This window comes from Gekko japonicus, unplaced genomic scaffold, assembly GCF_001447785.1.
Source record: "Gekko japonicus isolate JY-2015 unplaced genomic scaffold, Gekko_japonicus_V1.1 scaffold208, whole genome shotgun sequence".
Taxonomy (NCBI): Eukaryota; Metazoa; Chordata; class Lepidosauria; order Squamata; family Gekkonidae; genus Gekko; species Gekko japonicus.
Genome location: NW_015173680.1, coordinates 1,107,819 through 1,129,210, shown reverse-complemented (window position 1 = coordinate 1,129,210; position 21,392 = coordinate 1,107,819). Strand labels below are relative to the sequence as shown.

Sequence of the window (21,392 nt, the reverse complement as noted above, 5' to 3'; positions counted from 1 at the left end):
CCAGAAATACCAGTGCCATCAGGAGGTCCACCAGTGGGGCCAGGACATTAGAAGCCCTCCCACTGTTGACCCTCCCAAGCTACAGAGGGAAGTGGATGGCAAGGCCGGACTGGTTGGAAATTATCCTTGTGGGGGATGTTCTGTGTGAGTTATTATTAGGAACGGATTTCTGTTATGACTCCTCTAAACAAGGTCATACACTGTCCTTTTTTGTGTGTATTTGTAACTTTGAACATTTTATGAGGCTTTATTTTGGCACCTACTAGGTTTTTATATGTCTTTGAAATAAACACTCTTGGCCCTTAGTAAGTTTTCTAAACTTTCTTTGGAGGTTTGTGTTTTGTTGGTTTAGATGTCTCCCCCCTCTTTTTTGGGGAACCCTATCCATTTTACAGGTCCTGTGGAACTTTAATAAGTCCTTCAAGGCCCTGGTCTCACTTGGGAATGTGTTCCACCAGGCTGAGGTTGAAAAAGTCTGGCCCCGGTAGAGGCTAAACAGATGTCTTTCGGGCCGGGGATCATCAGGAGCGTAGCACTCTTTCGGGGTTCTATTGGGAGAGGTGGTTCTGCAGATAGGTTGGTCTGTTCGTCCCAGATGTTTTGTCATTTTCTGCTACTATTTATTGGGTATTTTAACACATTATATTTTTACATTGTGCTTCTATATGAATGTATGTGTGATGCTTTGGATTCTCAAAAGTGCTATATAAATGATGAGATGTTGCAATTATTTATTTATACTATACTACCATTACCCTGAAAAATGAAGTTCATATCATTGATGAAAAGCCACTAAAGTGGATAACTCCTCTATTTGACTGGTGGTCCTATGGATTAATAAATAGAGCAAAATAGTTTACACGACCAGTTAGTATAATATTTGGTCATAAAAAACATAGATCCAATTTTTCTAGTGACAAGCTCTCACCATAGCCAAAATAAAACAAGACTTCTGTGGCATCTTGGGAACTAACAGAATTTTTCTAGCATAAACTAGACAACTTTTTATTTTGCTGGAATAAATTATTAGTCTTCAAGACACCAATGGACTCCTGTTTTATTTTGCTGCTACGACTAAGGTATCTGGCATTACTATGTACATCTCTTTGCCCCCTTGGTATTTGAACAACAACAGAAACAACAACACTTGACCATTATCATCTCTCTCAAGAATGACCTAGCAGAGCTGGTTGGGTTTTTAAAACACACACACAAAAGCCACATACAATAGCAGCAAAATGCAATAACAGTATTCACAGATCCAACTGGCCAACAACCATCACCCACTAAGCAAAGAAGGCATCTTGAAGCTGAGCAACTGATTTGTCATTCACTGGCTTTTCAATGCGAGCAAATGAAAAAGTCTCACTGGAAGGAGAGTAAATGGGGAGGGGAATTGGTCTTCATGGGTCAGGGAATACTAGTGTCCCACACTGAGGATCCCCCCCACCCCTGCTGTGAATCTTTGGGGGGGAAATAAAGCAGAGACCATTCACCTTTTCCCCTCTAATCAATAGTGACCTCCAGAACAAAAACCCATTCCCCTTTTCTATTGCAGAGGTCTCTGGCCCCTGCCTGCCTCAAACACACCCACAACTGAAAACCTCTCCCATTAGCCACAGAAACATTTTACATTTAACAATCTCCCCCCACCTTGTATTTAAACAACACCCAGGACAACACTGAAAGGGCCACGTGATCCAGAAATCAAAGCCTAAGCCCCCAGCTTTTATAGTCTTGTTGTACAGCTGAACAAAAGATGCAGGACAAGTGAACCTTTAACAGACAAATTGCTAGAAGCAATTTTTTGAGTTATACAGAACTCTTTTGCAGTCTCAAGCAACCAAAGGGGGGGGAACCCAAAATTTTAAAAAATCCATATGTTTTAAAGAGGATGTTAAACTAGTAGAGTTTTAAAGCAAAGGGGCAGAAAGATCTAAAGTTTAAACAGGTATTACGTTAAATATCTGATTTTAATCAAGGCACACAATTTATTAGAAATGAAGTACCAAACTTTTCAGAAACAGACTTCCCATTTTGGTCAGTACAGCCTTAAATTGAGTTACACGTTGCACCCTTCTAGGCCCATGGACATTGTTTAGAACTGCACTGTGTGAGCAGCTTGACCTCACCCTCCTGGTTGTAAAGGTACTGGCCTTTAAAGCAGAATTCTGCATTAGTCTTATAGATTTAAGGGACCCATCGGCACATCTTTGGATATTGCACTATTATTGTGCTACAGCAGCCATTTGACATAGATTTATATTGCCCAAACAAAGAAAATCCAGTTGGGAATAACTGCTATAGCACTATGATACCTCATTTCCAACGATGCATGGATGCTGCACAAGACAAGTGTGTTGCATCTGGAAGCAATTCTGACTTTCCATAGATAAGCACCTAATAGCTATGGGACTGTGTTGGAAAAGAAGCTACCTAAGAAGACCATTGGTCATGCAATAAACGTAACTGTTTGCATATCAGAGAAGGATATATTCCTCTTCTTTAACCAAACATATAATTATTTGATAAAACAGGAAACATTTGCTGGACTGTGTAATGACCCCCACACACGCATACTTCAAATATATGCTGATGTTTTCTGGACAATCTAGTAATACGGGATTTCACTTCTCCCCCCACATTGGAACAATACTGTCCCTAAGATTCTGTGGACAGTGGTGGACTGGAAAGTAAAAATGGCCCTGGAGCCTACAAGGCAGCACCTCAGGGACCGCTCAGCTCAGTTCCAGTCAGTGGCACCGATGATGTACACCAGCTCACCCATTCCCCACCACCAGTGTCAGCGGAGCAGGAGGCAGTTGCTGAACTGGCATCAAACAATGCAGTTGCTGGAGGGTGCAAGCCAAGCTTGTGCATTTCCCTGCTTGTGCATTTACGAAACATTTCTGTTCACATCCAAATTACACTCCTCAAGGCGTTCCGTGCGCCTTGGTGTTTAGTCATGCCGGCCACATGACCACGGAAACGTCTTCGGACAGCGCTGGCTCTTCGGCTTTGAAACGGAAATGAGCACCGCAACCCTAGAGTCGGATTCTACTGGCCTTCGAACAAGGGAACCTTTACCTTTATCTTTACTAGGGCTACATCACTTAATCCACAACTGGAGACCCCCCCAAAAGTATTATTATATATACATGAATATTTGCTCACATTTATTCCTTTTCATCTTTGTGTCTACCTTTCCTCCCCTTCTTCTGTTGCCTCCCCTCTGCCAAAATGTAGAATGAAACCTTCTAGAGGGAGGGATCTGTCCTTTTGCTTAAGCTGCCCTGTAAAGTGCCATATGCATCAATATAGTAGTAATCATAAAATAACAATAACGTGTTATTAAGCATGGAGTAAAACATGCCCTAGAAGTTTTATCTTCTCTAACACTCAGTCCCTATAAACTGGCTGGGGTGATGGATTTCATGAAACACCCAGGCTCTATACCAATATGAATTTGCCAGGCAGCAATTTTAGCCCATTTGAAAATACCATCACTGTCGGCATGGTAACTACATTCACACTTTCTTGAGCTGAGCATCACTCACAAACAGTCATGGACGTCAGTGGCATAGAGGGTGGGGAGAAGTGGGTGATGGCTCTTTATAGGAATCTGTTGACTATGGGGAGAGAGACGTGGACCGCAAGGATACTGGACAAGCTGCAGAGATGCTCTTTGAAAACAAGCTGAGGAGCTGTTTGAAGGGTTGAGTGAAAATGGCAACACTTTGGCAAACACTCCCTACTCAAAAAACTAGCACAAGAGGGCCACTGGATGCTGAGATTTGTTGTCCCACCAGTACCTAGTGCTGCTTCGTGAAAATACAAGTCTAATTATTCGAACATTTTATTTCAAACAGAGGCTAACCAGATGTTTTTGGAAGTTTGCCTGAAATAAATAACCAACTTCAACTAACAATAGATTTTTAGTAGGCCTGTGGGCCAAACTTGCCCGTGGGGCATGAGAAATGGATCCCAACAAACCACAATAAAAGCAGTCTTAACACACAAATCAATCCATCAAGAATTAACAGATTCCAGTCACCAAAGATTAACAGGTTCAGTGATGCTGATAGGTGCAAACACACCCAGTCTTTCTCATTTGATGTTTAGGGAACACAAGCACATGTAACTTGTGCTATGTACAACTAGAGATGTAAAATTTCCAGAAATTTTGAAGCCAGGGGGGACATTTTTTTCAGAGAAAAATGGAAATTTGGGGGAGAATTTTTATTTATTTATTTATTAAACTTGTATCCCGCCCTTCCAACATGGGCTCAGGACGGCGAACACAGAGGCAAATGCCATACATAAAACAATAAAACAATAAACAATAATTACCTATAAAACAGTTAAACATCTATAAAACATCTCAACAGACCATATCAATTCCATAATAAAATGCCAATAACAATAACACACTCCGAGTAAACACAATTGTCTCTGCTCAATTGATGTTACACCATAACTGTCATCTCCATACAAGGGCCAGTGCGCCTCATGATGTTAATACAGTGGTGGTACAATGGTGGTAGCAGCCCCTACTCAAAAGCCTGGCGGAAGAGCTCCGTCTTACAGGCCCTGCAGAACTGCATAAGGTCCCGCAGGGCCCTGATCTCCTCCGGGAGTTCGTTCCACCAGGTAGGGGCCACCACCGAAAAAGCTCTGGCCCTGGTTGCAGGATATTTAACTACCTTGGGGGCTGGGATAACCAACAGATGTTGCCCCCCTGACCCTAGTGCCCTTGGGGGAACATATGGGGAAAGGCGGTCCCTCAGGTAAGAATTGAAATATATGCAATACTTACTGTCCTATAAAAAACTAATTTATTGCTTTAACAACATAAAATTCATCGTTTATCATTTACTTAGCATATAAAATTACAATAGTTGACATATTTATGAAATTTAAAAGTTATAACTGCCTTAGTTTTATACCAGCAAAATTGCAAACATACCCAATACTAGAGAGAAAGTTGAAAGCTGATGCACCCTATGCTATCTTAGCACACATACCTTAATTTTTGCTATCTAGTTAGAGTGGGCTAAAGTCTTGATGAAACTTCCAGTTTCCCTCTAAGGCTTTGGTGCAGTTTCTCCCGACCTCCTTTGGATCTTTTTTACCCTCCTTCAAGGTAGGGCAATAAGCTACTTTTTACCCAGTCTGTGGGTAAATGTGTCACAGTGGTTACAGGAAGAGGTGAAAGGTCAACCATATCAGGTCAAAAAGGCAACACAAGGCATGCAACTATTGGTCCTGTTCACACTAGGGGTTTTGGGACAGGAGAGGGACGGATCGGGGGCGGAGCAAATGGGCGCGATCCCACGGCAACATCTGGGAAGCGTTGCCTGCCCGTCCCCGATCTTTCCGCCCAAAAACCCGCACTACAAAGAACCACCTACCTGGGTGGTTCTTCTGCTTGAAGCGCCGCAAGCCGGGCCGTCGGATCGCCGGCGCGTCTTTGCGCCGGCTCATTTCCGGCTCCTAGCCGAACTGCGCATGCTCCGACATGTGCAGTTCGGCAGGCTCCCCGTCTGAACTGTGTTTTCTCCCCGGCATCTGATCGTGCCGGGGAGAAAAGGCGCAGCGGCCCAGGGGATCGCGGCGTCTCAACTTTGGTGTGGCTTTTAAAAGCCGTGCTTTGGAGTGCCTCACTACCTCCAGAGGGGCTGATTAAAAACAAAAAACAGGCCCCGTGTGGCAGGGGCCATTGAGAAGCAATGAAAGCCTTGCATGCTTCCCTCATGAAGATCAGGTGTCCTCTGAGGTGCAGAAATCCACCTTGGATTTTTAGAACTGTATATGTCTACAGCATGCCCACCTTGTCTTTAGAAGCATTTCATTCATTTTAAAAGAGAAAATATTTCATAGGAGTTTCTTTCAATACTCCCACAAATCTCCACCAGAAAAACTGAAAACAAAGGCCTCAGGGAAAAACTGGGGGGAAAGAATCCCCCCCCTAATCCCCCTCTATCCTTCACATCTCTATGTACCACACACAGCCATTCTGGCACTAAATTAAGAATTACTTTAGCAAAAGTACATAACCTTGACCAAGGCGTGTTTCTTCTTATGGAGCCCCTTTGTGTGCTAAGCAGCAGGAAGAGACAATTGTGGGTACCATATCAATCTGCATACACAGGGAATGGAGAGGAAGCGGAATGAACAGCTGGAGGGCTTCTAGTGTCTTGGCCCCACTGCTGGACCTCCTAATGGCACCTGGTATTTTGGGCCACTGTGTGACAGAATGTTGGACTGGATGGGCCACTGGCCTGATCCAACACTGGCTTCTCTTATGTTCTCTTATGTTCTTATGATTCAACCGCAGAATTAAATTATAGGAAAGTAGAGCCAACCTGCCAGGTACATGCTTGCCAAATAAAGAGAAAAAGTGCCTCACTACCTCCAGAGGGGCTGATTAAAAACAAAAAACAGGCATAGCAGGAAGCATCTGAACAGGGAAGAGGGGCTTCTGCCAACTACGGCACTTCCCTCTGGAGAAATGCCAGTTCAGATCACAGCATGCAGCCAGAGATAGAGACTGACAAAGGCAACATCACAGCTACTGTTGCTTATTAGAAATCTCACAAGGCATTTTCAGTGTGCACTTAAGGAAGTTTAACCCAGGAAGCACAAACAGTTAAGAGATATGGAACAGGCAGGCAGGAGTTTCATGGAGAGAAACATGACACTCATCCACCAGAGATACAGATTTGAGGGCCCTAAATGTCTCATACCCTAAGAAACATGTACATTTGATTTTAGCAAAATGTGTATCTTCAAAGGCAAGGAATTAAACATAAGCCAATTAATGAGAGCCAGTGTTATGTATTTTTTTAAGACGAGGGAGATGTGGGTTCAAATCCTCAGTCAATGAAGATAGTTTCAGGAAGGTAGCAGAAGAACTCAATTCGAGTCCAGAAACAGCACCTTAGAGAGCGACAAGGTTTTCTGGGTATAAGCCTTTGTTGTTTTTTTAAAATATTTTTGCATTTGTGTGTGCATGTGTGCCCATGCCTGGAAGTCACGGCGACCTCTGGTGACTCCTACTGGGGCATGGAGGACTTTCAGAGAAGTGGCCTGATAGCCTGCCTCTGCCCTCCTGGCCCTGGTATTCTTTGGAGGTCTCCCATCCAAGTACTTGCCAGGGTTGGCCCTGCTTAGCTTCTGAGGTCTGATGAGATCAGGCTTGCCTGGGCTATCCAGGTCAGGGCTGGGTATTACCTTTTTGTGAGTCAAAGCTCCCTTCCTCAGATACCTGATGAAGGAAGCTTGCCTCTTGAAAGGCTATACCCCCCAAATCTTGTTAGTCTCTCAGGTGCTACTAGACTTGAATCTCACTCTGCCATGGAAGTTTACTGGGAGACCTTGAGCCAGTCGCCCTTTCTCAGCCTGAACTACCTCACAGGGTTGTTGTAAAGATGAAATGGTAAGAGGCGACCATGTACACTGTCCAGAGCCCCTTGGAGGAAGGGAAGAATGAAATCTAATAAACAGATGATAAGCAAACAATTAGGCATAAACATCAGCTTATATTAAGCGGAAAGAAACAGAGTATAAATCTCTAAATGAATAAAATTCAAGGCTCCGAGAGCCTTGTACAATGATGAAGAGCCAGATGTTTTATACACATATGGGTGAATCCCCATCTTCCCTTGCTTAGACTACCAGCTTAAGATCCACTAAAGAATCACATCTTGACAACTAAGGTCCCACAATATTTTGGAGGCAGATTTCAAAGGGAACTGGAGGCTTTGTCTACTTCTCAGCCACTCCAGTTTGGTGTAGTTGTTAAGTACGTGGACTCTAATCTGGAAAAACCGGGTTTGATTCCCCACTCCTCCACTTGCACCTGACTGGATGACGTTGGGCAAACCGTAGTTCTGATAAGAGCTGTTTTTGAAAAAGAGCAGTTTCTGTCAAGAGCTCGCTCAGCCCCACCCACCTCACAGGGTGTCTGTTGTGGGGAGGGGAAGGGAAAGGAGTTTGTAAGCCGCTCTGAGACACCTTTGGGTAGTGAAGGGCGGGGTATAAATCCAATCTCTTCTTCTTCTTCTTCTTCTATCACCTCAAGAGAGAGTGGGGTGGGAGAACTCTCAGGGAAGCACATAGGGTTTCTTTGCCCCCAATGGCTACTGGGAGGTGAAAACCAATATTGTAGTAGGGACAGGTCTGAATGAAGTATGTAAGGAGGCAGAAGCCTGGTTGCTCTAATGGGTATGGAAAGTGACAGGAGACAGTGTGTTTAATATTTCTGTCTTGCCCACCATCAACTCAAACTGGTTTCCAAGCTGTTTTACGGAAGAATCAACATAAAAACAGAAGAATAATACATAAAAACAATACTAATACCCACACATATAGCACCAGTCATCATTATCATCATCATCTAGCAAAAAACCCAAACCCCAACTGTTGTTGTTGTTGTTGTTATTATTATTGTTGTTGTTGTTATTATTATTATTAAAACAGTCATTTATGAAAAAGAATTTTAAATGTCAGGGTTAAGAAAAACAGGATGAGTGATCTAAGCAATGATCACTTCCAGTCTGGATTACTGTAACTCGCTTTACGTGGGGCTTCCCTTGAGCCCGATCCGGAAACTGCAGCTAGTACAGAATGCGGCAGTGTGCGTGCTGATGGCAACGTCTGTGCGGACATGCATTCAGCCAATGCTATGCCAATTGCACTGGCTGCCAATTGAGTACCAGATCCAGTTCAAGGTTATGGCACTGACCTTTAAAGCCCTATGCGACGTGGGACCAGCATACCTACGGAACCGTCTTTCCCCGTATGTGTCCTGGAGAGCCTTGCACTCTGTAGATCAACATCTACTGGTAGTCCCTGGCCCAAAAGACATCCACTTAGCCTCAACAAGGGGCAGGGTCTTTTCTGTCCTGGCCCCAGCCTGGTGGAACATGCTCCCATCTGAGATCAGGGCCCTGCGGGACTTATTACAATTCCACAGGGCCTGTAAAATGGAGCTATTCCACCAGGCCTTTGGCTAAGGTGGCAGACATTCAACCATCTCAGCTTCCCCTGCCCACAGTAACTTATTATTAACATCCTGCAGAAGACACTATGGACTGCCCCGGAGTTGTTGTTTTTGTCTTAGTTGCCATCTTGTTCTGATTGTTTTAAATTTGGTTTTAATTATATGTTTATTCTTATTTTATTGTATATTTATATGTTGTGAGCTGCCCTGAGTCCACTTGTGGGATAGGGCGGGATATAAGCTTAAATAAACAAATAAATAAAAGCTAAGCAAACAAACTGACAAGCAAATGATAGAGAAGAAAAGCCATTAAAGGGCAGCAAATTGTAAAATATTTAGTTTATTATTATGTTTTTCCCCTCAGTGGGGGATGGGATGTGGAGGTTCTAACTCAAGCTCTGAATGTCTTTGGCTGTCTTTGACTTCAGAGAGATAAAAAAGGAAGTCAAAAGGAAAGTGAAAAGTGAGAAAAAGAAAATAGGAACACAGAAAAAGAACTTTCTGGTGCCGTCCCCTCACGAGTGAGCTTGTAAAGGCAAGTGCTGACCTGCTCACAGACCTGCTGCCTCTACCGCGTAGGTGGATTTGGAAACTGACAGTGTAGGTGGTGATCTAAGCATATTTTTGATGAGTGAGCTGGTATGCTTAGTAAGTATAGGATGATGTGTTGGTGGTGCTCTGAAATCATGTGCATCATTTCACATATACCCTGCTAAACAAACATTACAGGGCATTTCCCCACCCCACCATTGAGAATGGCTAGGCTAGAAGCACAATTGGCAGACAAATCACACAGCACACAGATACACTCCTGGGGGTCCGAGCAGCTTCATTTTACAATGAAACACAAAAAGGGAGCTCCCCTGAGGAGGAATGGTTTTTCAGCTCTGAAAACAAACTTTCTCTGGAATAAGAGGAAGAAAGGTTTTCGGCTCTAAAAGTGAACCTTCTTGGGAATAAGGCACATCTCCTGTTCTAATTAAGGAGAGGAAAGAGCTGCCCAGAGATTTGGGAATCACAAGTGACTTTGCTTCAATCAGTTACCTCTGATGTGAATAACCTGCAGGAAAAGCATCTGTTTGGTGGTTTTTATGCTACAGTTTTATTGTTTTGATTTTGCTGGTCACCTCAAGAAGATCTCTGTAGAGGTGGTCAACATATTTCCTCAGTAAATAAACAGAGGCAAAACCACACCAATACCTGAGAGGCTGCACACATACTGTGGTGAGCACTAGAGCACCACTCACTCACAAGACTCAACTTGTGGCATACATGTCCACAAAAGCTGCTCACCAACACAATACAGGTCTGCAATATGCACCCACGGCAACCATATGTGAAGAAACCCTGAGAAACGAGGTTCCTTCCTCCTACCCTCCTTCCAAGGTGAACAGCATGAGTCAAAGATTCCTCCTGGCAACTGGTTTCCCCCAGCTACACAAACATGCAGAAACTGGAAAATTAGTCACTAACTGACAGGAAGGCCAGCAACTGTGGCTTACATGACAGAAAGTACAAACAGAGAAGTCTCTATCTTTGAGAAGGGCTACACAATCCTTGCGAGTTACTAGTGTTTTTTAACTTTTAAAAATTATTTTTGTTGAATCATTCTGTTTGTTTTTATTTCCACTTTAGGTATAAAAATATATAGTCCTTGTAATATGAGTGGATGGCGATGCATGCAAGATTATCTGCCTAAGCAAAGGGTCAAGTAATTGAACACACCAAGAATGTGTATTTCCACACTGATATACCATAATAAAGTATAAAACTATATACAATATTATGCCTTATTATAGTAATTTTTATAAATGTGTTAACTTTAGTGTCTCAAGGGCCTCTAGCTCACTGACAAAGTACCAGCTTGGCATCTAGAAGGCCCAAAGTTCAATCCCTGGCCTTTCCAGTTAAAGGGAACAAGGCTGGAAAAGGCCTTACCCTGGGACCATAAAGAGCTACCGCTAGTCAAAATAGCCAGAACTGGGCTATTAATTAATTAATTAATTAATTAACATAGGGCATTTATATACTGCCTTTCCAGAGACCTGCATGAGGCAGCTTATTAGTGTTTTGCTTTGTTTTTAAGCCCTGCCACCTAAAAACTAGGTTATTCTGCAAACCCGGACTTTCTCATGGGTTTTTAGGTGGCAGGGCTTTAAAAAAAAACAACACTAACAAGTGTCATGTACACATGCATAGATGGTGGTGGATGGCTTCAGGTGGCATTTTGGGTTGTCAAGGAGAAGATAAAAGCCATAACAAGAAGAGAATAAGGGAGGGAAGGAAATACCATGTAAGTTGGAAGGTTAAGGGAAGGGGAACCAGTGAGGGAGAGGGAAGGGAAAAAAAACAGAGAGTGAGACAAGCAGCAAGGTATAGACAAAGAGGTCAGGTGAAGGGACGGGAAGGAAATACCATGTAAGTTGGAAGGTGAAGGGAAGGGGAACCAGTGAGGGGGAGGGAAGGGAAAAAACGGAGAGTGAGACAAAGAGGTCAGGTGAAGGGATTGGAGACTCAGAAGGACACTCCCGTCAATGGAACTGTACTGGCAAAAGAGGCAGAAACGGAGATTCCCCCCTCCCCTTGCTCCTCACCACTGCTTCCTCCAACCCTGCATGGCAATCAGTGCCCACAGCTTCCATCCTGGAAACAAACTTTCCTGGAGTGCAGTCAGAAAGTACTACTGAGTGGAGGAGAATACAGGAAAATGCTTTCTGCAGGCAGATTGTGGGATCCAACCCTTTAAGTGGAGACATGAATGCAGAGAACAATGAGCACTGCATGTCTGCACAAAACTCTGTTCTGGGCTTGCTGGAAACACATCCAGAAGAAGGACTGACACAGAAACACCAGAGCTAGTCTCCTCTGCAGACAGGTAGTTTGTAAGACAATACTCAAAGCAAGTCTCCTTGGTGGTAAGACTGAAGCATGCCTAATTCTAATGCAGATTTTTTAACAGAAGGGTGGTCTCACCTTTCAGAAGTCTGTGAAATGCTGCCCCAAAGGAAGAATGGAAACCTCCACAGGTCACTTGCAGGAGGAAGGACCCAAACAAACCACAAGTGAGGCATTGTGGCTGCAAGGCCAAGGAACCTTAAGCACAAACTAACCCCACTTTCAAAGAAAGATTTCCTTGGCTTTAGTGAAAGCATTGTGGCGCACACTGCCACCGTGCGAAGAACTCCCCATCTGCCTACCGCCTTCCTGCATATGCTAAAGGAACATAAACACTGTCCTCAGTTTCTCAAAAGGGGCAGCACTCGCAACCTACTGGACTTCAGAAGTATACATATTTCAAATGCAGTTATTTAATCCTAGGATCATCCTATAGAGGCCTTTCACTAAAAAGTCACTAAAAGCCTCTTTACAGAATGTGAGCACCTCAAAAAAAGGCAGAGAATGCATTCATGACTGCAACAATGGCAAAATAATCCAGATAGCATACTGATTGCCTGGACTGCAACCCTATCCCCCCCCCCGTGCACCACCTCTCTGTGCATGCACAATAGCTACAGAAAAGAGCAAAGAATTTATCCTCCAGAATGCACTAAAGGACAAGTCACCCAGTGTGTCCACTCCCAACATCCCTATGTCCATAGGCCTCTGGCACATCCATCAAGTGACTTCCTCCACTTTGTTGCCAGCCACTAGAAGAACTGACAATACATTTCCCCAGATCTTGCCTACACTAGCAGTTCCTTTGGTGCCAAAGGGGAGGAGTCTGTACAAATGTGTTTGATGCTACAGAGGTGGAAGAGGCATTACCTTTTAATGAAATGCAATTAACAGCCACCCCTTGGGGGAGGATAGTACACTTTCACCGTAGCACAAAAGCTTGCTACTGGAAAGAGGCATGTACAATTAGGAAGGCTACTGGGTTTAGCTCAGAGATGTGAGCCTGTCCCTTTGGAGATCCATTTAAACATGAAGTTTATCAGCCATGTGGTTGTGGCTGTTCCTGCAGTTGCTCCAATACTAATAAAAGAAAGTCTCAAAGTCTTTTATCCATACTGGTTGTTGCTATGTCATGCATGTGGCACACCTCCCAGTGGACCAGACACGGCCTGTCTGGTTGTTAACCACAACAAAACAGCAATCCACGTGGATAGAATACTTCAGACCTTTCTTACTGACAAGGCAGCAGTTGCCGGAGCAGCACCAGCTACTGTGCTGATAAAAGAGAGGTGACCCCTTCAATGTACGCCTGCTGGTTGCCTGGATTCCAGCCCCTTTAATTGCAGCCTTTCCCCCCAAGAATAATATTGCACATAACATGCGCCAGTGTTCAAGGATGTGCAAGTCAACTGCACACAACCCACAGGATACAGATTACTCTGGCACAATCCTTTGAATACCAATGGCAGTGTTTTGCCCATAATTGTCAACTCTGCATATCAAGGAGACGTTGGCAGGCATGACTCCTACGTCTGATTCACAAGATCATGTTCATCTTGCCATGACTGAAGCCACAAGTGGGATGACATGAGAATTCACTATCACAAATCAACCAGTGCCAAAAGTAAGTTACATATCTTCTTGTCTCACCTCAAACATAATGCTTCTCAATGGCATGTCCACACATTCAGGGGCAATCAATGTGTTCAGTAAAAGCACACAGTACAGCCCTTTCAAATACACTCCTGAATACAGATACAAGATGAAGGATCTAAATTCTCCTTCACATCAAATCCCCATGACCCATGGAGAACAACAGTATCAGACAGAAGACTTCACTTCAACAAACACATCATTGGGGAAGTAGGGCTGAAAATTTTTAATGGCATTTTTCTCTAGGGGGCTCAAAACACAAGATAGGAGGGACCATTTTGGCCACTACCTTACCAATGCAAGAAACTGGCCCGTGCCCACTTACATTCACCCCGCAGAGACGGCCCTCCACAGGCAGTGATTTATTTTTCCTTCATGCAAGCCCTCACCTGCAGTCTGCAGTTGCAGAGTCCCGGAAGGCTGTATTACTTATGAACAAGCAGATGTCATTTGATGACTCACAGCTCAGAACTGAGTCATTAAGCAAGGAAATACTGGGTATGAGCATGCATGGCTAAAGCAGCTGACATATGGCTGCAGTAGATACAATCCTCACTCTACACAGGTACAGGTGCATCAAGAACACCCCCACACCAGTTCATGTGGCTAAAGATCTCTGCAGTGAGAACACACCACTGCAGATCAACACCTGCCTTATCCTAGGAATCTTTCAGAGCACATAAATTATGTACTTCATCTCCCATCCAAAAAGGGGAGCTTGATGTTTTCCAGACAACTGCATTGAGTACTATGGTTGTAAGACACAAAACCAAACTTTTCTTCCATAGCTGCTCTTTTGGCAGTACCACTGCATGAGCAATCTACACATCGGATCTGACAACCACACATTGTTATGAACCCTGATGTGGCAGAGCACAATCTGAGGGGCGCACCCACAGGACCACAAGCAATGGCACAAAGGAGAATCTCTTGAACTCTGTTCTCTTGTGCATGACCACTCAGGTTTGTTTGCTCTTTAAACACTGAATCTTTTAAGCACTGAAGTCTGACACTTGGGGAATGTTGTGGAAATTCCTAAGGAACCTCTGGCTGTTCAGCATTTTCTTCCGCTATGTTCCTCACATCTTTGACCACTGTCAAAGAGGATCCTGAGAACTCGATTCTCTGGCTGTGCGCAAACTAAGAGCTGTCCCTTAGAATCCTCTCTGGCACTGCATAGGATCCTGGGCCTGGATCCAACTCTCCGATTATGTGATTCAATAGATGAATATAGTCCTGTAATAGCAACTGTTGGGTGTAAACAAACACTTATCTCTTCACACTAGCATCTTACATTCAGAACGGAGGGACATTTACCTGATTCCAGCCCCCAGACTTCTTCTTCTTCTTCTTCAAGACCTCACACTTCCTCATCTTGCAGACCTGGTGGCTGGTCCTTCGGTTCACACAATGGGTGCAAGCGCCACAATTTTCCTTCCTCAGACATGGGACGCAGAGCCCGCAGGGTTTCCGTTTCTTCCGGATCTGGGTGGAAGTATCGGACCCAATGCCACCCCTGTCATCCCGCATCACGGTGGGAAAGTCACTGTTGGACTTGCTCAGCATCTCACGGTAGTCAGGGTAGTGGCAGGTATCCTTCAGTGGCGACAAAAACTGCATCTTCTTCATGACTCTGCCTTGGCAAAGCACATAGAGGTCTTTAAATATTGTACTGTCAGCTTCAAGGTGAGACTTTGCAGCCTCTTTAGAAGGAAAAGGGGGGAAATCAACAGCTTTAAAAAAAATAACTTTTGGTCACTTCAGGAGTCCAGCTTGCTTTGAGATAAAAATCACGCTCTTCTTGCCGAATTCCATATGCCTTCCCCTGCTAATATTTGCCCTCTTCTCAGGGAGCCGCCCTCCCAACCAGCTGGGTCCTGAGGACAACAGAAGTCCGAGATGTCGCCTCCAGAAGAAACCATCCCGGGTACAAAAACAACCTCGGGCAGGGTGAATCTGGAATAGGCGGTTCAGTGCAAAGTCTCCGCTCAGGCCAGTCCCAAACCAGCGAGGGGCCAAACCAGGAAGGACTGCAAACCCAACATGAATAAGCGCGGATTCCCCCAGCCACTCCACGCTCGCTCCACAGCCAGCCGCAGCCCCTTCAGCCCTCAGAGAGGAGCGCGCCACTCGCCCACAAGGAAGGCGGCCTCTTCCCACATTGGCTGCAAACTTTAAAGCCCGACTCTTCCGCAGGAGACAAATCCCTCTCCGTTTCCAGCCGAAGCATCGGACGTCGCTGCTTGGAGCGCCCCAGATCACTTTGTCGACACGCGCGCTCTCACCGCCCCCGAACTTCCCCCGGCCGATCCCCGCCTCGGAAAGCGCGTGGAGAGTCCCCGGAGCGCCCCCGCCCCTTTCACAAGACACAAAGAGCCATTGACAGACGGCCCGCCGGGAAGGGGGCCGCGGGGGAGGCGTCCCGAGCGCGCTCGGCGAGTCTGGGGACCGGGTGGGCTGTCCTTACAGAGAAGAGGCCGAGAAGAAAAGCGAGGCAGGCGGCGGGCGGCTGCGGGGCCCTGAGGAGCACGCTGCTCTTGCCGCCGCCTCTTTGTTCTGGAGGTTCCGCCTGCAGCCCCAGGCAGCCCGCTCCGGCGCCCTCCCAGGAGCGTAGGAGTCGAGTGGCCGGCACGGTACTGTTGAGAGACCGGGAGGACGGCTTGTGGCGCTGCGAGATATGCGAGCGAGAGGCCGACACGGACAGGCGCGCTTCTTGGGCTCCATTCACACGTGCAAAGAGGGTGGGGTGGTGGGACTGAGTGCACATGGGGAGTCAGTCGGCTCTCAGTGTTCCAGTAAAAACCGCTTTGCAACATGGCGTCAAGTCTCGTTCCTGAGCGTTCACGCTGCGGTCGTCCTCTCCAGCCCCCCACCCCCATTGCTAGCTTTTGGGGGGGAGGGATGGTTTTCCGGAACTGTAAATTGCTAGCTGGTTCAAGTGGTTAAGACGCTGAACTGCAGGCTGTGGAAGGTCAGTAGTTCAGCGGTTCAAGACCCGGGTGCCGCAAGACAGGGTGAGCTCCTGTCAGGTGAGCTCCTGTCTCTAGTTCCAGCTCCTGCCAACCTAGCAGTTCGAAAGCAAGAAATTGCAAGTAGATAAATAGGGACCACTTCGGTGGGAAGGTAACAGCGTTCCGTGGGCCTTGGTGTTTAGTCATGCCGGCCACATGACCACGGAAACGTCTTCGGACAGCGCTGGCTCTTCGGCTTTGAAACGGAGATGAGCACCGCAACCCTAGAGTCGGATTCGACTGGCTTTCGAGCAAGGGAACCTTTACCTTTACTTTACAGCACTATAACGTCATAACGGTATAATTCTACTGCCTATCAACTGAATTCCTAGCAAAAATAATTAGATTCAATTCAAGTAGCACTTTAGAGACCGACAAGAGTTTCAGGGTATAAGCTTTCCAGAGTCAAAGTTCCTTTCCTCATATATGACTACTGGACTCTGATCTAACCGTTCTGTGGCAGAGCAACAGGGATCTCCTCTGAAAACAAAAATAGGCGACTCTCCAGTCTGTTCCTGACTTGGATGGCCCAGGCTACCACAATTTCGCCAACTCTCAAAAGCTAAGCAGGGTCTGCCCTGACTAGTACTTGGATGGGAGACCACCAAGGAGAGGCAGACAGTGGCAAACCCCTTGACCTAAATCTCCAGGGTCACTATAAGTCTCCTGCAATTTGATGGCACTGTTCTTTGCAGAGATACAGAAAAGGTGCACCACTTATGTCTCTGCAACTAAAAAGTCTGAATGGATGTTCCTTATCCTCCACCCCACTTCCACTCATGAAGACCCTCCATCTACCATAAAAACTGTACAGACTATCCTAATGAGTAGGGAAATCATAATATTGTTATTGGCACAAACTTCCAGTAACACCAGATTGAGCAGGGTGTAGGGAGATAATCACTTAACATTGTTGCATGCAGATGTAATAAAATCTGAGCAATCATTATAATAGATATGAACAAAAAGAGAAAAGTACAGAAAATTCAATTATACCTCAGATTTCTTAGAAGATGTGTGCTTTTAATATCAAATGCAGAATCAGTAAAATAATATGGTATACATCCCTCTAAATTTAAGACAATCTATATATTTGATTGATATACTGAGCTGTGGTGGCTCAAATGGTTAAGACGCTGAACTGCAGGCTGTGGAAGGTCAGTAGTTCAGCAGTTGGAGACCCGAGTTGCCGCATGACGGAGTGAGCTCCCGTCTCTAGTTCCAGCTCCTGCCAGCCTAGCAGTTCGAAAGCAAGAAATTGCAAGTAGATAAATAGGTACAACTTCAGTGGGAAGGTAACAGCGTTCAGTGTGCCTTGGCGTTTAGTCATGCCGGCCACATGACCACGGAAACGTCTTCAGACCGCGCTGGCTCTTCGGCTTGGAAACGGAGATGAGCACCGCAACCCTAGAGTCGGACTCGACTGGCTTTCGAGCAAGGGAACCTTTACCTTTATATATTTAAAAACAAAACAATAGTTCAGTTGTATTATATAATATATAAAAAGACAAAGTTAATTCATACATTAAATACATTTACATAAGCTTCATTAAAAAAGCAACTAGTTCCCCAAGTCATCTCGTTCTCAGGATAACAGTATGCTGCAAGCCAGCAGGATTCCCAACGTCTCAGTTTCACCATTTTTATGACATCCCACATTCCCTTTTGTCCAGTAGAGACAAGAGACATCCAGTGATGAACAAAAGCTAATGCTGCCACAATTTATTGTACTGCAAATTATACAGTAGGTAAGAACTTAATTGTAACATCTCTTTTCCCATCTTTATGATAAAACCAAAAAATCAGCTTTCGTAGAATAGGCCATGTTATGTTTTCTGACTCCATTGTTGTAAGCATGTTACAAATTCAGATTCAAAATTAAAAAATAGAGACTGTACAGATGTCCTTGTGATGACGAAAAACAGAGCACAAAGTCTGAAGATCTCACTTCTGTGGAATCTACACATGGTTCCCTTCGTGTTTATTTCAAATTACCATTTTCTTCATTTGCAAATGTAGCCTCTGGGATTGCTTTTATCAAGCAAGAGAATGGCATAGGAAAAGGAGGGAAACTTTATCCATTTCCTCCTTTGCTGTTTTCTTAGTGGCAAAACCCACCACTACACAGCTCATATTCCGAAAAATTTACTCATATTCCCCCCCAAGCAGGGATAAAAGCAACCATGTTAGAATAGGACTATAGCAGGCAAAAAGCACAATCACATCAGCCATGGTGGTAGGCGCAAGTAGGTTATTGTTCTATCAGCAGGGAAAGTGCCTTGTGATTGGACTTATTCTAGCACAGTACAACCACAGCACATAGCATGGGAGGGCATCACACATGCTGCATTATTTTTCAACTCCTCTTCCAAGTAATCCCACAGAATGGCTAATTGCTAGCTGTCATCCCCCTGTAACAGCACCTGTAACAGTTAACCAAGGGAACCATCTGTTCTTTATTATTTTTGCATGATCTAAAGTGTCTATGCACCAGGCAGCATTTAAACCCTCTATCATGGGGCCCAGGCTAGAGCAAAGCAAAGTAGTTGCTATGCTAATAGGACCTAAAAGGAATTTTGCATACCCATGATGCTTTTGCAGTGTTTGCCCCCCACCCTCCAAGGCAGAGTAATATATCACACTTTTAAAATCAGCTCATTGCTTGACTAGAGGAAGAAAAACAGAAAGACAGCACTGGCTTAGAGATAAACAAGTTTATCCATGCCAGATTCTCTTTTTGCCATGCAACACAAAAAGAAGCCTGATAGTGAGCCCATCTCATTTATTTGCCGTCAAGTCGCAGCCAATTTATGGTGAGCTCTCATGGGTTTTTTCAAGGCAAAAGATGTTCAGAGGTGGTAGCAACCCTGAACTTCCTTGTGGTTTCCTATCCAAATACTAACCAAGGCCAACCCTACTTAGCTTCTGAGATCTGGATGAAGTCAGGAGCCTTTCCTAGGACTCCCATCCCCACCACGTTCAATGGAGTGGGAGAGAAACTGGCAGGGACTTCAATTACATCAGAGGGGGGGGGAGAGAAAAAGGTTCCAAAGAATCTCTGTTTATTGAACTTCAAACCCACAGTTCAGAAACTTCCAAATATATAACATTCTAGTATGCAGCATACAAAATTAATTCAATACCTAAATTAGAATGCACTGTAATTATACAGGATAGGGATACATCCCGGTTGTCTGGCAAGACCCACAAAGGGAGTGGTTGGCACACAACAATGAACAAATGAAAACCCAGACGTTAAATACCTTTTGCCATCTATAGAAGCCAGTGTAGCTGTCAGTTACGCTTGTGACGAACATCTGACGCACTTGACAGAATTCAGCCCCTCATATACAGCAAGCATGAACTTTGACTGCAGATCTGTGAGGGCAAGAAGCCCCAAACTATTACAGCACCTCTTCAAGTGGTAATCTATATGTTATCAGTGGGTCAGAAGGCTCCAGACACCCTCTCTGCATCAAGGAGGAATCATGAAGCCACATACCCCAATATCTAGATGTTTAGGCTTCGAGGCTGTTATCCTGGACTCTGGAAGTGTAAACTACTCTTTTAGGGCAGAGTGCATTAGCAAGTCAGCACTAGCTTACAAGAATATATCATCAGCTATGCTGCAAAGCCTTGTGGGATGTTAAGCCAAAGAACTGATAGACTAGATGCCAGAGCTAATTCAAAATGGCTAAGAGAGAACAGGACCCAGTCTCACTTAACAATAAATTCTCTAACATCAGGTTAGCCTGGGCTATCTAGACAAGAATTATCCTCTCTGCCTAGCAGGTCTCCAAGATTTCAGGAAGCTGCTTTTAACTAGAACTTCCATGGAACTGTTCCAAGGACTTTTTACCCCTACCCACCAAAACAGTTTTTGGGGTACACAGAAGGCTATCACCATGGCCAAGAACCATCCCCCCCCATATCTGGACAGCTCCCCGGTCTGAAGGCATAAGCCCCAGTATCCATCATGCTAGAAATTAAGGACTGGATCTAGCCCTGCAGAAGCAATTGTAGTTTGCTAATTTCTTTCTTCGATAGATCTTCTCTGTGCCATTTAGTGAAATGAGGTGCTGTCCCTTTACAGTGCAATTCTAAACAGGGTTACATTCCTGTAAGCCCACTGACATAAACTGACTTAGAACTGACTCTGCCTTGGATTGTACTGTTGGATTCCCTGCCTCAAGCACCAAAATGTCTTGATCTGGCCTTGCGTAGAAAGCTGGGATTGATGGGGGCTCTCTGCCACTGACCCACACCATATGCACTTGTTAAACCTCAGAATTAAAGGGCTGCCTGCTTTCCTTGGCCTGAACATCAGTTCCTCGCTCATTTTTCCGGCTAACCACCTTGAATCACAAGGATATGAATGGCATATCCAAGAAGTCAAAGTAATGCATGCCTCCCTGATACTGGTCTGGGCCAGGCCTGTTTCATGTCCATGGCAGAATGCACCACATTCTTTCAGTCTCTGCCTCAGGCAAGGTGTTTAATTTCAGGAAAGCAACTTTGAACAAAAGTGCCATCTACCATGCAACTAAAGCATTAACCTGAAGCATATTTGCCAGCAAGGCATGCGCCACTGAACTCGCTGGGTCTTTTAAAAGTGAAAATATTTAAAATCAAGCTGCCATTAGTTATGATTTGCTTTGAACAGTCATTTACTTTTTACTTTTTGTATTTTTAAAATATGTGCATGTGGATGTGTGAGGGCACCCCGAAGACATGGTGACCTTAGCTTCCAAGATCTGATGAGACCAAGCTTGCCTGGGCTATCCAGGAACAGTCATTTTTCATTCAATGATTGTTCAGGAAATGATAAC

General features: G+C 44.8%; 1 protein-coding gene across 1 annotated transcript in view; it reads right to left on the bottom strand.

Moving 5' to 3' along the window:
• TET3 (tet methylcytosine dioxygenase 3) overlaps positions 1-16,319 on the bottom strand; it is a 101,717-nt gene extending 85,398 nt beyond the window's left edge. The window contains exons 1-2 of the mRNA XM_015423001.1: positions 15,941-16,319; positions 14,870-15,255 (exon numbers count right to left, since the gene is read on the bottom strand). Of these exons, the coding sequence (XP_015278487.1) occupies positions 14,870-15,255; positions 15,941-16,319 (765 nt within the window). The remainder of the gene's footprint in view (positions 1-14,869; positions 15,256-15,940) is intronic.
• Positions 16,320-21,392: the final 5,073 nt, after the last annotated feature.